The sequence below is a fragment of the Apodemus sylvaticus genome, chromosome 8, assembly GCF_947179515.1.
Source record: "Apodemus sylvaticus chromosome 8, mApoSyl1.1, whole genome shotgun sequence".
Lineage (NCBI taxonomy): Eukaryota > Metazoa > Chordata > Mammalia > Rodentia > Muridae > Apodemus > Apodemus sylvaticus.
This window is the reverse complement of record NC_067479.1, coordinates 59,564,304-59,578,262: the sequence shown is the minus strand read 5'-3', so window position 1 is coordinate 59,578,262 and position 13,959 is coordinate 59,564,304. Positions and strand designations below refer to the sequence as shown.

Genomic DNA, 13,959 nt, shown 5'->3' with positions numbered 1-13,959 from the left:
TGTGTATGTACATAGATGGGTGTGAGCACATATATCTTGAGGTCAGAGGTCTATGTCAGGTGTCTTCCATAATTATTCTCTACTTTTTGAGTCAGTTTCTCTCTGGAGCTCACTAATTCAACATAACGTGATAGCCAGCAAGCCCCAGGAATCCTCCTGTCTCTGCCTCTTCCAGGGCAGGGATTACAGGCATGCAATAGCATGCCTGGCTTTTTATTGGGTCCTGGGGATCAAACTCAGGTCTTTGTATGTGCAAAGAAAGCATTTTGCTGACTGCACCATCTCCCCTGCACACACTCTGGGATTTTAAGAACTATATGCTTACCCTAAAGGACGGGGCTTAGTTTAACACCTTGTCCCACTGACATGTTATTCAAATGGCCTCTTTCCACAGAGATGCTTAGAACACAGTCCCACCCTCCAGTCATGCCGGCTTCATGAAGACTCCTCGTGTTTCTCAAGTGTCCAGCCCCCCCAAACAACTCCAACGATACTCAGGTCTCCTGAGTCATACTTACACGTGAGCCAAGGTAGCACTGAAGTGCTTGTAAATGTAGGTTTCAAGTACAGGATTAAAATGCTGAAACTTGATATCTCCTATCAGCGAAATGATGAAGACCTGCCAAAGGTGGCCAGCATTAGCAGCAGCAACAAACAGCCCCCAAGGCTCCCCTGCCCGTGAGCAAGACTCTAACCTCCTTGGTGCCTTTTCTTTCTCCATCATTTTCACAACATTTAGATTCTACTGTTCAAGCTGAAGAGTCTTAGGGTGCATATTTAACACAGAGAGATTATACATGCCCAGCCTATTGCTGAGTAAACCATGAGAAGCTCATGTCTCAAAGCAGTGCTGTCTGTACACAGATGACTTAAGTCACAGAAGAACACAGGAAAGGAAGAAGGAAGATAGAGGAAGGGGTTTGTAGGAATTGTAAACTAATGCAACTTTGCAAGAGATTTTTCAAGTGGAGTATGAGAACCCCCGTGAGTTTTAGAGTTTGGTATCCCCATTTTTTCCCTACATGGTACCTTATGTCTACACAGAACCTACAGTGCCTACAAAGAACCATGGTCCACCAAGAATGAGTATGTACAAAGGAAGAGGCACCTGGGATTGCCATCCATGCCAACAGCCAGATGCCCGGTGCTGCTGGGCTTAATCTGCCTGGTGTCTAGTCAGCCTCTTTTTCCTATAAATGGACCATCTCATGTTGACAGTCTTGCCTACCTCTATCTTGCAGCATTAGCTTAGATGCTGTTATGGTTTATATATGCTTAGAGGGAGTGGCACTGTTAGAAGGTGTGGCTCTGTTGGAGTGGGCATGTCCTTGTTGGAACAGGTTTGTCACTATGTGTGGGGGCTTTAAGACCCTCATCCTAGCTGCCTGGAAGCCAATATTCTCTTAGTAGCCTTCAGATGAAGATGTAGAACCCTCAGCTCCTCCAGCTTCATGTCTGCCTGGATGCTGCCATGGTCCTGTCTTGATGAGAATGGACTGAAACTCTGAACCTGAAAGCCAGCCCCAATTACATGTTGTCCTTATAAGAGTTGCCTTGGTCATGGTGTCTGTTCACAGCAGTAAAACTCTAAGACAGAAGTCCTGACCCCCTGCCAAACTGGCCAGTTCCCCCATACTGGTAAACATCACACATTTGCAACCTACCTACCTCTTCAGCACCAGACCTCAGGTAAAATTCTGTCCTAGACTCTCAACAGTGAGAAAATGAGCTGGGTATAGATGTGTTGGCTTCCTCCCACTCGCAGGACAGGTCTGCATTTCCCAGCTTCCCATCACTACATGTCACTGCTCTGATTTCAGTTGTCAGAATAGGCGTAAGTAAGCACTGTGTGACAAACTTGTCTGGTATGCTGTTTATCACATATAAGGACACTACAATTCATCTCTGATGGATGAATGCAGCCTCCCTGACAGGCTGGACAAGGACATAGATCTTTCTTTATCAAGGGCCCCTCCTGGGTTTTGATTAGAGCTTGGTAAAGAAAGTTAAAGTACCTGCTGATCTTAATATAATTAAACCCACTCCTTTCCCTAAGGAGAACATAAATGTATGTCAAAAAGGTAATACCAAATAGAGAACAAGCACTTGGAAAAGAAGTCTACAGTTCCTCATTTGACTTCTGAGAGTTCAGGCTAAAGAAATACTCAAGAGAGATGTATATGAGTGATTTTGCTCAATGATATTTATGGTATTTTAAAAACAAACTATCAAAGAATATACACTGGCCAACATGAGAAGCTGCTTACCAGAGCATCAAACACAAGGAAGTCATACGTTTCATTGTCTGACATTTCCATCATTATGTTAAAAAGTGCATCCAGTGTATCCTGTAAAAACTGAAGGTAAGATGAACAGAGAGGTTATTTCGTTTCCAACCTGTTACATGTTATAGGAAAAAATAATGGGAGTCATTGGGTTCTATTGAAAAGGTGTGAACACAATACTTTTGCCAAGACTGGCACAGTGGCTTAGCCATGAAGATACTAAGTTTTGGATTGCCAGTTGGTTTAATAGAAGTTGTTGAACTAATGACAAAGTGTACTTGTGGCTTTGGACATGTAAGACACATGGCCATACCTTAACGATCTCTCCTCCATCCACTTCCATTAACTTCTTCAGGTTGTGCTTAATGTTCTGAGAATTGGAACGCCAGTTTAGTAAGCCTAGCAGGTCCACTGGGAAGAAGGAACACAAACCACAGACATTAGAAGACACAGCTATAGAATATTCTAGAAAAGTGCTACTAGGCCGGGGAGATGGCTCAGGGGTAAGAGTGCTTGCCACGGAAGTATGAAGACCTGAATTCAGATCTCTAGAAGCCAGTCTGGCTGGCCGCAGTAGAGCATGTCTGTAGCCCCTGCCTCTCCAGTGAGCCACACTGTGTGTGAGCCAGCCTGGTTTACACAGGAGCAGGCAAGAGACCTTGCTTCAAACAGGATGGAAAGGGAGGTCTGACATCTGAGGCAGCTCTCTGACCTCTACCTGTGCACTGAGGCACACGTCTGCCCGCACACATATGAACACACACATCTCATATGCACACAAAGATTTTTAAAAGTTAACTGCTCTTAATAGTATCTAATTTGCCGGATGTGGTGACACACTTGCCAGATGTGGTGATGCAGGTCTTTAATCACAGTTCTCGGGAAGCAGAGGCAGGTGGATCTCTGAGTTTGAGGACAGCCTGGTCTACAGAATGAGTTCTAGGACAACAAAGGCTATACAGAAAAACTGATCTTGCAAAACCAAAAATCAACAAAACAAAACAAACAAAAAACAAAAAACCACGACTTTAAAGTACCTCAGGTGTTACTGCAATGTTTGCAATTTATTATTTCTCACTTAAATCAGAGAAAACCTTGTGATCCTCTTTAGTCCCTCAAAGCGGGGTGAGGGGACCAATCACTAATATGCAAGAGCATAAAATCACTGACTGGAACTCATGTTTCTCAAATGATGACATCATCATTGTAAAAATAAAGTAAACTTAAAGTAAACTCTCCTAACTGACGTCCCAGTATCCAACTTCCTGCATCATGGTTATCCATGTTTGGGCAGATTCCGAGGAAAGGGGCAGCATCTTGACGTCAGCATCCAGACACATCGGTACCCTTTGATGTCACAACTATACTGTAGCGGGTTTTCACAGGAGAAAAACAGGCTTTGTGACACTAAGTCCGTTGCTTTAGGTCACGTGACTGAGTGTCAGCAGGAGTGGGGTTTAACCAGCTCCTTCTGATTCTAATCACGGCAGTTCACAGATGCACACACAAATGACTTTCATGTTTACACTTCCTCCCGGTAGCCTACTCACTCCCTGTATGCAAATATTTTTTTAAAAGTCTGAAATCCAAAGTGTTTTTAGTTCCATGTATTTCAGATAAGGGATATTTAACGTGTACTATTTGTGATTCTTGTTTAGGAGATGGGGAAACCAAGTCACAGGAAGTCATCAGAGCTGTGACTGCCAGAGGCAATCTAGCTCCAACTAGCTTCCAAACACTGAAACAAAATCAGAAGCATATGCAGGGAGTAAGAAGTTTACCATGCCATTAAGTATGTTTTAAAGCTTAGTATTCAGAAGCCACATACATTTCATTATTTAATTAAACTCTAAAAGTTATATGGATTCCAACCACCAGCCATTTGGGCTGCTTCCAGCGTGCCCACATTGTAATCTCAGAAAACATTCACACACCTAAGAGGTCATGTACATCTCACTGGTGCCAGGTTCAGCCTCTGTGACTACTGTACCTTTAACTCCATCAGCAGTGTGTTACACTGTCACCTAGCCCCCAGCCCCACAGTCAGGCTTATGAGACTGGCACAGTTTACTGTCGTCTATATCTTCTACAAATCTAAGAATAATTTCTGGCTTCAGTGAGTCTGCCTTCCCATGCAGATAAACTCTGAATTATAGTCTGTTGAGTCCAGCCATGAGTCCAAGTTGAAACACCATCCATATTCTCTAGCAAGCCAAGATTTATCAAAACCAACCCCATGAGTACTGACTCCTAAACAGCAACCAGGACCTGAGTCTTGAGTGTGCCTTCCCTCTGCAGGGTCCCATCCCTAAGACAACGCTTCTGTTCTGCTCCACCCCAATTCCCCCCACTCACAGGCCTGATCCTGTGACCACAGACCACCTCAGATGGATCTGCTAAGGTAGGACCCCTGGGTAGTAAATCCGGGTCTCCCTGGTCAGCAAGGCTCCATCCACATAGCACAGGTTAACTGAGTAATAGCTGCTACTATCAAATGCCATGTTAAATATAAGAGCTTAAAACTAATGCAAGAGGTTTGATGAGAAAAAGAAATGGAAACTATACTGCTGATTTCATGGACAATTACTGGTATCCTGGAGCAGTAGGAAGGGGGAAGACTAGGAGAAAAAGAATTCTACTGGATATGGGAGTTCATACCTGTACGCTCAGCAACTGGAAAGCTGAGGCAGGAGGATCACTACTAGTTCTAACCAATCTGGGCTATATAGTGAGACGCTATGTCAAAAAGCATGACAGAAACAAAGAAGCAAAGGAACCCTGACATTAATTCCTGTTCTCTGACATCCCTGTTTGGGAAGAAATTGATTACAGACAGAATCTTTCCACTCCATACTGACCGCTCCTGTACCTTCGACTATTAAAACAAATCCCCCGGCATCACCTTTGAGTCCTTGAAGGAAGGTAATCTGAGATTTCCGAATTCCACCTATTCATGAATATACTTAGGTTTTTTGATACAAAAAATGCACTTATGACAGCTAATGATTTTAATGGCCAGCTAGACAGGATCTAGAAACACGTGGGAGACTAACCTCTGAGTATACATATTTGTGAGGAGTTTCTAGGTTGTGCTAATGGAGGTGGGAACCCCACTTAAAATGTGTGCGGTAAGCAGAAAGGGCACGGGACAGCAAACAGCATTGACCACATTCTGTGTTCTGATTGTGTGACCAACCTCCCTATATTTTTGTGCATTCTTCTCCCTGTCACTGTGACAAACTGTCCCTGTGAACTAGAAGCCAAAATAAACTTTCCTCACTCAAACCGCTTCTGCCAAGCATTTTATCCCAGCACCTGGAAAGGTAACTTACACAGCACTGCCGGGCATCACTGGAGGAGTGGAACCCACCGCCAAGCGTCCTGTCTCAGAAGACCTGGTGCCACCTGGTCTGGTATCATGACTCTAACCAAGGAGGGTAGGAGGACCAGACCAGGGCCACCCATGTTCATGTGGACCCCACACCTACCATTCTGGGTGAGTTTTGTGGAGCATATGAGTGTGGCAATCTGAAAACTGTCCTTTGTGCTGTCTTTGCTGGGTGTAAAGACGGATGGGTTTTTGGATGCTTGGAGTTCCTTTTCTTCCAGCTCTGCTTTGGTCCCAGGCAGAGTCAGATAGTATTTAGCATCTTCCATTTTCTTATTATCACCCTGAAAGGGAAGTGAGTTAGAAAAACCAGAACCTGGGCAATATCTCTCACATGCTAGTAAAAAAATACCCTCCCCCAGAAGAACATGGTCATTATTAGCAGATTGAGACTTTATCAAATTATATTTACAATCTCCTATAACTCAGATATTATCTTCCTACAGAATTTGCAGCAGAGATATCTTTATCACGGAAAATAATGTAGTAAGTTGTGAAGTAGAAATCAGAATATCTTAGTCTCTATCAGAAGTAAATGCAGATATGACAGAATAAGATTCAGTTTGATAAATGGTCACAATTTATACTTTACTAGGCCAATGGAGAAAGAAATAGCTCTTTACAGATCCCAAAACTACTCACAAGACTAAATAGATGCCAAGGAAAGAAAACGTTCATCAATCAGGCACAACTCAGACCTCCTGCCTACTATGCATCAGCTGCCCTCTGCCAGCTATTACTGAGGAAATGAGCTCTCCCAGTATGCACTTCAAACTCTAAAACCTCAGTAGGTTTAGGGCTCAGAACAGTATGCAGAGAACAGACACAAAACAGGAAAAGTAGCAAGGACCAGACAGTAAGGAAATGGTGCCTAGGTAACAAGATTCAAAAACCATATCCTGCTGGGCGGTGGTGGCGCACGCCTTTAATCCCAGCACTTGAGAGGCAGAAGCAGGTGGATCTCTGAGTTCGAGGCCAGCCTGGTCTACAGAGTGAGTTCCAGGACAGCCAGGGCTATACAGAGAAACCCTGTCTTGAAAAACAAAAAACAAAAAAAACAAAAAAAACAAAAAAAACAAATAAAAACAAAAAACCAAAAAAACAAAAAACACATATCCTATAATACCCACCAGGTCCTAGCCAGGCACACCTCTGCAGTGTGTATGCCACTTGATGATGGACAGCAGAACCAAGGGCTCTGTCCTTTACTAGTCAGAGCCCAGGCACGCCCTCTGCCCCTCAGTGAGATACCCTGGATCACCCAATAGTCATGCAACTCACTGTCCCATGAGAGATGAAAAGCCACTAAGGTATGACCTGGAGCCCTTTAGACTAAGGAGGGCAGACTCGTGTCCTTTCAATAGATTTCTGAAGTTTATACATGCACAACTGAAAGGAGCCTGAAACGCCACACTGAAAGGGAACAGTGGTGCCCTGAGCCATTCTGAAGTCCAGTTCTATGAGCATCACCTTGTACACCACCAGGTCATGCCTCCCATCCTGCAGCGTGGTGCCGTCCGCGTTCATCAGTTTCACAAAGGCCACCCCAAAGGCTCGCTCTGATTTATCTCTGGCTGAAGAGAGAGAGAAATACATGCCTGAGCCACGTGGGTGGGCAAGAGGAGGTGACAGCTACCACAGTTAATTTCATGTTTACTCGGGGGAGTGATGCTCCACCACAGTGTAATAAACAGGTCAACAGTGAGCTTGTTTATGCCACAGCAGCCCCCACACTGACAATGCCCGATATTTCACATAGGGGATGTTTTCTATATTGCCTGATGAATGAGACCACCACCCACTGAATCATCTAAACCAGAACTGTGGTACTGACCAACCTCAGCCCTGTCAATCAATGGCACGTCCAGCTTGTCGATGTAGTCTGACCCCTTTCTCTCTCCATACTCTGTTTCTACCCAAGGCCCAGACATGCTCACCGCCACATCTGTTACCTCCACAAACCCTTCCTTCTGTCTTCACGCCTTTTCACACAGTAGGAAGGAGAACTCCCAAATCAAACTCATTCATGGCAATTCCCCTGCCTCAGTCCCTTTAATGAAGTTAGGTGTGTGACTCATATTCATAACTCCAGCTGCATGGGAGACTGAGGCAGAAAGAATTTGAGCTTGAGGTCACCCTGGGCTACATATCAAAACCCTCTCTCAAAAACACACAGCAACGAAAGTATGGGGCGGGGGAATGTGCCTCAGTAGTAGAGCACATATCTGTCATGCTCAGGGCTGTGGGTTCAATCCCGAGCATTCAGAAAAAGAAAAAAAAAAAAACAACAAAACCACTGTCCTATTTTCCCGATACCTATGAACGCTGAGCTAAATTTGTCAAGTATCTATTTTTCAGGTATCCAGGAAACAGTACATCTTTAGACGGAAATGTGCCACATCCCTTCTAATACTTACATTCTTGAGATGACCTGTGTCGGAAGGTAAATCTTATGTGGCAGCGTGTGACCTCCTCAATGGCGATGAAGACCTGCAAAACGGGGAGGAGTCGGAAGGCGAGCCTCATTTGGAATCATTGCTTTAACTGCAATGCACATTTTTTTGGTCCTGGACTGTATATATGTTTACACGATGTCTTGACTCTGCATATGTTTTACACTGTTCAAATCAGGATAATTAGCATAGCTACTGCTTCACGCTTTTACTCTTTGCTCAGGGTGATTATATCCCAAATCCTCCCTCTTAACTATTCTGAGAAAAAGAGACTTTAGATTTGGCTTTTATATCTTATCCTAGCACAAGTCCCTTCAGAGACTCAAAGCTTGCTAGCAGGCTTCTTTCTCACAACCACTCCCAAGTCAAAAGCATCTCAGAGGGAGACTGCTCTACTGTTTATCATAGTTTCAGAGTTTAGACATATTGTGCACCTGGCATCCAGAGGGTAAGACCTGGATTTTAAGGTCTATGTATCACATGCAGATACAGGGGTTATTAATATCTATAAGAGGAGAAAAGATAGACTAGCAGGGTCTGACAGCAGTGCAGTAAGTTACAGGAAGATAGTATAATAGCATCAGTATCTCTATGAGTCAGTTCTCTAGAGTCCCTAAAAACACATTTCTAAGGAGCTCACAATGCCCGAGATACAATACAGCCAGGAGTGGTGGTTTGTGCCTTTAGTCTCAGTGCTTGGGAGGCAGAGGTAGAGGCAGGTGAGTCTCTACAAGTTCCAGGGAAAGCCTGAACTTTATGGCAAGTTCTATGACAGCCAGAGTTTACAGAGTGAGAAATTGTCTTTTTTTTTTTTTAAAAAGCACAATATAAATAGTCATCATAAAAAAAAAAACACAGACTACAGAAGAACATGAAAAATAACTGCTATCCGACTGAGATATGAGGACATTTTTGTCTGTACATTTTCTACTTAGAACTCATAGGACCCCGCCAATGTTGACAATGGGTGCTGAAGGGAGCTGCCCAGTATTCAGATGTGACCTGGTGTAGGTTGACCCCAAGGTGCTCCAAGATTTGAGGAGTTATTTCTCTTCTCAGGGTCTGCTGCCTCTTCAGAAAGAGGTCATAGCAATATCAGCCTGTCGAGTTTAAAGGCCACTGTGAGCCCACAGGGGATGCCAGATCTGAAAGCACTTTGCAATTCATGAAACCCTTCCTTACACCAAAGAGGACCAGAACACTTGGGCAGGGAGGGGCCAACAATAACAAACTGATGATGGAGAGGGAACATCTTAGCTTGTCTGCAGCATCTTGGCAGCCTACCTACCGCCTTATCACAGCCACAGGGTTTTCTATTCCAGTCTCTATCTATTTGTAAGTAAGAATACTGTCAGAATGTTGGGCTTCATAAAATAGATGTTCTAAAGACCTCTTAACTACTGATTCAGCTTTTGAAAAATTAGTTCTTTGAGACTATCACACAATGTATTTTGATTATAACCCCCTACCCCACCCCATCCCTGGCTCATTTCTTTCTGCAGATGATCTGAAACTTCCAAATATGATAAGACCGATCTGAGGTTTAAAATGCAGACAGGAATCTAAACAAGTGTCAACAGCTGAAGGAGTTAGAAACTGAGTTCTCACCTTGACCGTCTCGTACCAACAAGGCTGTTTGACTTGGTAATACACCACTGACTTGTATTCTGAGACGCCTTCGTACCCAGCACCAGGATGAATGGCTTTCTTTGATTGGGAAGACACAATTAGGAGATGACAATAGGTCATTATGGCAATAGAAAAAGTTTCTGAATGCACAGCATCCAAAAATTAACTCAAAAGTCAGAGGCATGATGGGTTTGAGAAGTCTACCAGCAGCGATCTATACTGTACTGGGAGACTTCACTGTGGCAGCATGTGCAAGCTGTTCCTAACCGGCAGTCATGCCACATAATGTCAACAAACACCACATCGGTCCCCTCAACCCCAAGTACTGCATGGTGTGAGTTTTAAGGTCTTTATGAGTATGTAAAGTTTTCTGCTTTTAAAGAAACATAATGGTTGAATTATGGACAATAAGGACTGAAGGTTTGGAGAGCACCACTCCAGTATATCTACAGAGCTTCAGGAGCCAAGACTTAGACATGGACGTTCCAAAGCAATTAGGTGGAGGTGACAGAGGCTTCCGGTGGCCACCCAGTGCCTCCCAACTCTCTCAAATCAAAATCAAGATGTCCAGAAAGCTGGCAGAGTCAGAGAAACTCTGGACTGGAAGTCTGGATAGCTGGATCCCCTTTAGCTCTGTCTCTAACATCTGCAATCCCAGACAAAAGAACTCTACTCTGGGTACAAGTTCCTAGTGACTAACACTGGAAATCAGCATTAGCTGCCCTACAGCAACGATGCCTTTAGTGTCACAGTGCTCCTTCAGGGAGCTGTCCATTGGCTCCACTGGACCAGGTGATAGCAGTGTGCCTGTCAAGATCTTTGGGACACCTCTGCTGTGGTGCTCATGATAGCTTAGAGTAGCCATATCACTTGAAAATGTCAGAGAGCCTGAGATCCTAAAGTTTAAGTGGCCTGTGTTATCTCTGCACAGAGAACATATCAAAATATATCTAAATAGCTCCAGGGGTGAAAATATCCACTGAAAATCACAGGTTTATCAGGTTTTATATATGTTTTTCCCTTATGAGAAAGTATTAAGCATGCTGGCACACACCTATGATCCCAGCATCCAGGAGGCAGAGGGATCACAAGTTTGAGGCAGCCTCAGCCACCTAGTGAGACCCTTTCTTAAAAAAGAGAAACTAATCAAAGCAAGAACAAAATCCCAGAAAAGAAGAACCCCCGACATGGGGAATATTGACAGTAAGTTGGACCAGCAGTCAGCTGCTCCCACAGAGTAGGTGTGAGGCGATGAGATTTGGGGGGGATGCTACGTACCTCTAAAAGGTTGCCTTCCTCATCAAACACAGACATGGTCACCTCAACATTCTTAGGTGTCTTCTTCTTCCCCTTGTCAAACTCGCCATGGATCAGGGTGACATAAATATCATTTCGAACATCCCCTATAATACAACAAGCCTCCTGTGAGTGCTACTGAGGGAAACTCATTTCACAGTTCCAGGATATAACACACAAAAGATAATCAAAATGGGCAACGGTCTGCTGGTAACGACCTCCTTATTCCACAGAAGTCTTTCGAGTGCTCTCTCAGTTCACCTCTCATAGCATACCAAGGGGTCTCTGATGTGCGTGCTGTGTAAGTAAACACTACCTTTTCTTATTAGTGAGCACACACTATACATGCACATGCCACAGCATGAGTGTGAGGGTCAGAGGATAACTTCTCTGGAGTCGGTTTTCCCCTTCCATCTGTTTTTTAAGGCAGATGTCTCTCTTGCTATTTCTACTGCTGCCTGGCTTTCACACGCTCCTGAGCGATTCCCCTGTCTCTCATCTTGCTACAGGAGTGTTGGGATTGCAGCTCTGAGCCACTGTACTTTTTTTTTTTTAAATGTTGGTTCTACAGATCATCCAGGTTGTATGGTAGGAGTTTTTAATCTACTAAGCCACCGCAGGGATCTAATTCTTTTCAATAGTAATTCTTCATTCCATTTAGGATATATGTCTAATAATAAGCATATATTAGATATTGCTAGGCTACCCAGCAGGTTTTTAATAGTGTCTTTCAGGATTCTTGTTCATGCAGCTAGCTGGGTATGGGCATGGTTCCTGAGGAGATACAACCCAGGAACACCTGCAATATACTCACAGGTAGCCGTACTGTGAACATTGAGAAAGAGGTAATTGGTTAAAAGAAGAGAGTGATCTACTGGGGATGTAAAAGAAGGCAGGAGCCTTGGTGGAAGAAGTAAATATCTAAATGGCTTAAAGTCTGAAGGAGTCTTGGTGCTAAAGATGGGGACCAAAGACAAAGTGCCCCAAATCTGGTGTGTCTGTAATCAATGAAAAGAGCTTTGTAATGGATGAACCCGCTCTTCTGAGAAGACACAATAGCCTTCCTTTACGGAAATGTTTACTCATCCATTCTGAGCGTTCATTAAAACACCCTCATTCTTGGGCAATGTATGTGTAGAAAACTACCACTGCCCCCTAACATCCTGAAGGTGAGAAAAAATCCCAATTACTCTAAAAAAAAAAACAAAAAAAAAAAAACCTGTCCTCAAGCAGTGCACCACAGGTTGGTTTTCTTGAGTTTTCAAACGTGATGTGGCCAGCTGTCCACAAGTCTCATCAATTAGTTCGTATGAACAGTCACTTCCTCAGAGTATGACTCCCTTTGTCTCCTGTGGACATCAGAGAATTAAATGGGCGTCGTTGGTGAAGTCGGGGATGCACTTGCTAGTCACCAACATGTGATGAGAAAGATGAGAACAGAGCAAAAATGGGGACCGTGGGCAAGGGCTGAGTAACGCACAGTCAGAGCTCAGGGGACTAAAACAGAGAGTCTCACAGAGACGGCGCTTAGCACAGGGGCCCAACATAGACAGTGGCATGAGGAGAAAGGAGCTTGTCCATTAGATGGTTTACTCTCCTGGACTGAAGACACTGGGCCGCTGGGTTGTTTCCTGAGAAGGAAGTCAAGTTGGGGGAAACATCTGTGGAGCAGGATGGGAAAGAATGAGATAGGGATGCTGAGATGCTTAGAGGCATTTTCTAGGTCCTGCCTACCGAGCAGTCTTTGAGGGTGCTGCCAGTCTGTCATCAGTTTCTTGATGCCACTAACCCTAAATGGCATCCTCTTAGGGTCTCATATTGCCTCAACTGTCCTAGTAGAGGCAATCCTTTCTTCCGACATGGAAAAGAAACACAAAATAAAACTCAAAGTGTGTACAAAGTAGTGTACAAAGTGTGTAGTAAAGTGTGTACCTGGCAGGATTATTTCTGGAAAGCCCATTTTCCGAGCTACTGCTGTTGATCGGTCCACCAGGTGTGAGAAGTTCTTCTGAACCTGTGTGAGGTCACCTGGCAGTAACTTTAAGGACACCCAAAGACCTGTAAGGGAGAAAAAAGGGACAAGCTGGTAGTTCTATGTATAATCTTTGTAACACACTCAGAGAAGCTTGTGTGAAACCAACCATACACCTCATGATAAACATGTAGTCCTCCCTGGGTAACATCATTTCAATGACACGTCCTTCAAACTCACAAGAGAACTTACTTGAGAAGTCAACAGATATAATTGACTTCAGTGGAGAACAAAAAGAGTAAAGATTATCCCAATTGATACCAAAGCATGTTTGTTCTAAGTCTAAGATCATATGGTGGTGGTGGTGCTAGAATCAATATAGACATTAATGGAAACTGTGGGATTACATACACACACGACATGGCAATTTAATTAGGGATGGCAGAGGCAAGGTAAATCATGAAGGAAGAAAGGAACATCAGGGGCTAGAGAGATGGTGTAGTGATTAAGACCTCTTGCTTCCAGAGGACATAAGTTTGAATCTCAGCACCAATGTTGAACAGTCACAATTGTTATAACCCCTAAGGAATCCAGTACTTCTCTTCTGGTCTCTGTGGGTATCCACACATGTGGCAGATACTCAAACACATACACATATACATAAATAAAAATGCATATCTTTAAAAAAAACTAATTCCAAAAGGTACTTTTCTTAGTACTTAAAACAGAAGCACCCTAATGTCTTATATTTTAAGGTAAAATCTTTAAAGAAGATTGAAAGGAAAAATGTAAATAGCTGTTAATTCTCTGAAAACTACAGGATTAATTTATTTTTACTTTAGGTGTATGAGTGTTTTTGCTTGCATCATGTATGTCCATGTACTACATGATGCTTGGCAACCCAGGAGAAGGATCATCACATCTTCTGGTACTGGA

General features: G+C 43.6%; 1 protein-coding gene across 3 annotated transcripts in view; it reads right to left on the bottom strand.

Annotated features, from left to right (window-relative positions):
• The window catches only part of Dock5 (dedicator of cytokinesis 5), a 179,481-nt gene that overhangs the window by 58,329 nt on the left and 107,193 nt on the right, over positions 1–13,959 (bottom strand). For all 3 annotated transcript variants that reach the window (XM_052191114.1, XM_052191113.1, XM_052191115.1), the window contains exons 13-21: positions 12,984–13,109; positions 11,034–11,158; positions 9,735–9,833; positions 8,091–8,163; positions 7,144–7,247; positions 5,774–5,957; positions 2,599–2,696; positions 2,268–2,357; positions 519–619 (exon numbers count right to left, since the gene is read on the bottom strand). In XM_052191114.1, coding sequence (XP_052047074.1) covers positions 519–619; positions 2,268–2,357; positions 2,599–2,696; positions 5,774–5,957; positions 7,144–7,247; positions 8,091–8,163; positions 9,735–9,833; positions 11,034–11,158; positions 12,984–13,109 — 1,000 coding nt within the window. The remainder of the gene's footprint in view (positions 1–518; positions 620–2,267; positions 2,358–2,598; positions 2,697–5,773; positions 5,958–7,143; positions 7,248–8,090; positions 8,164–9,734; positions 9,834–11,033; positions 11,159–12,983; positions 13,110–13,959) is intronic.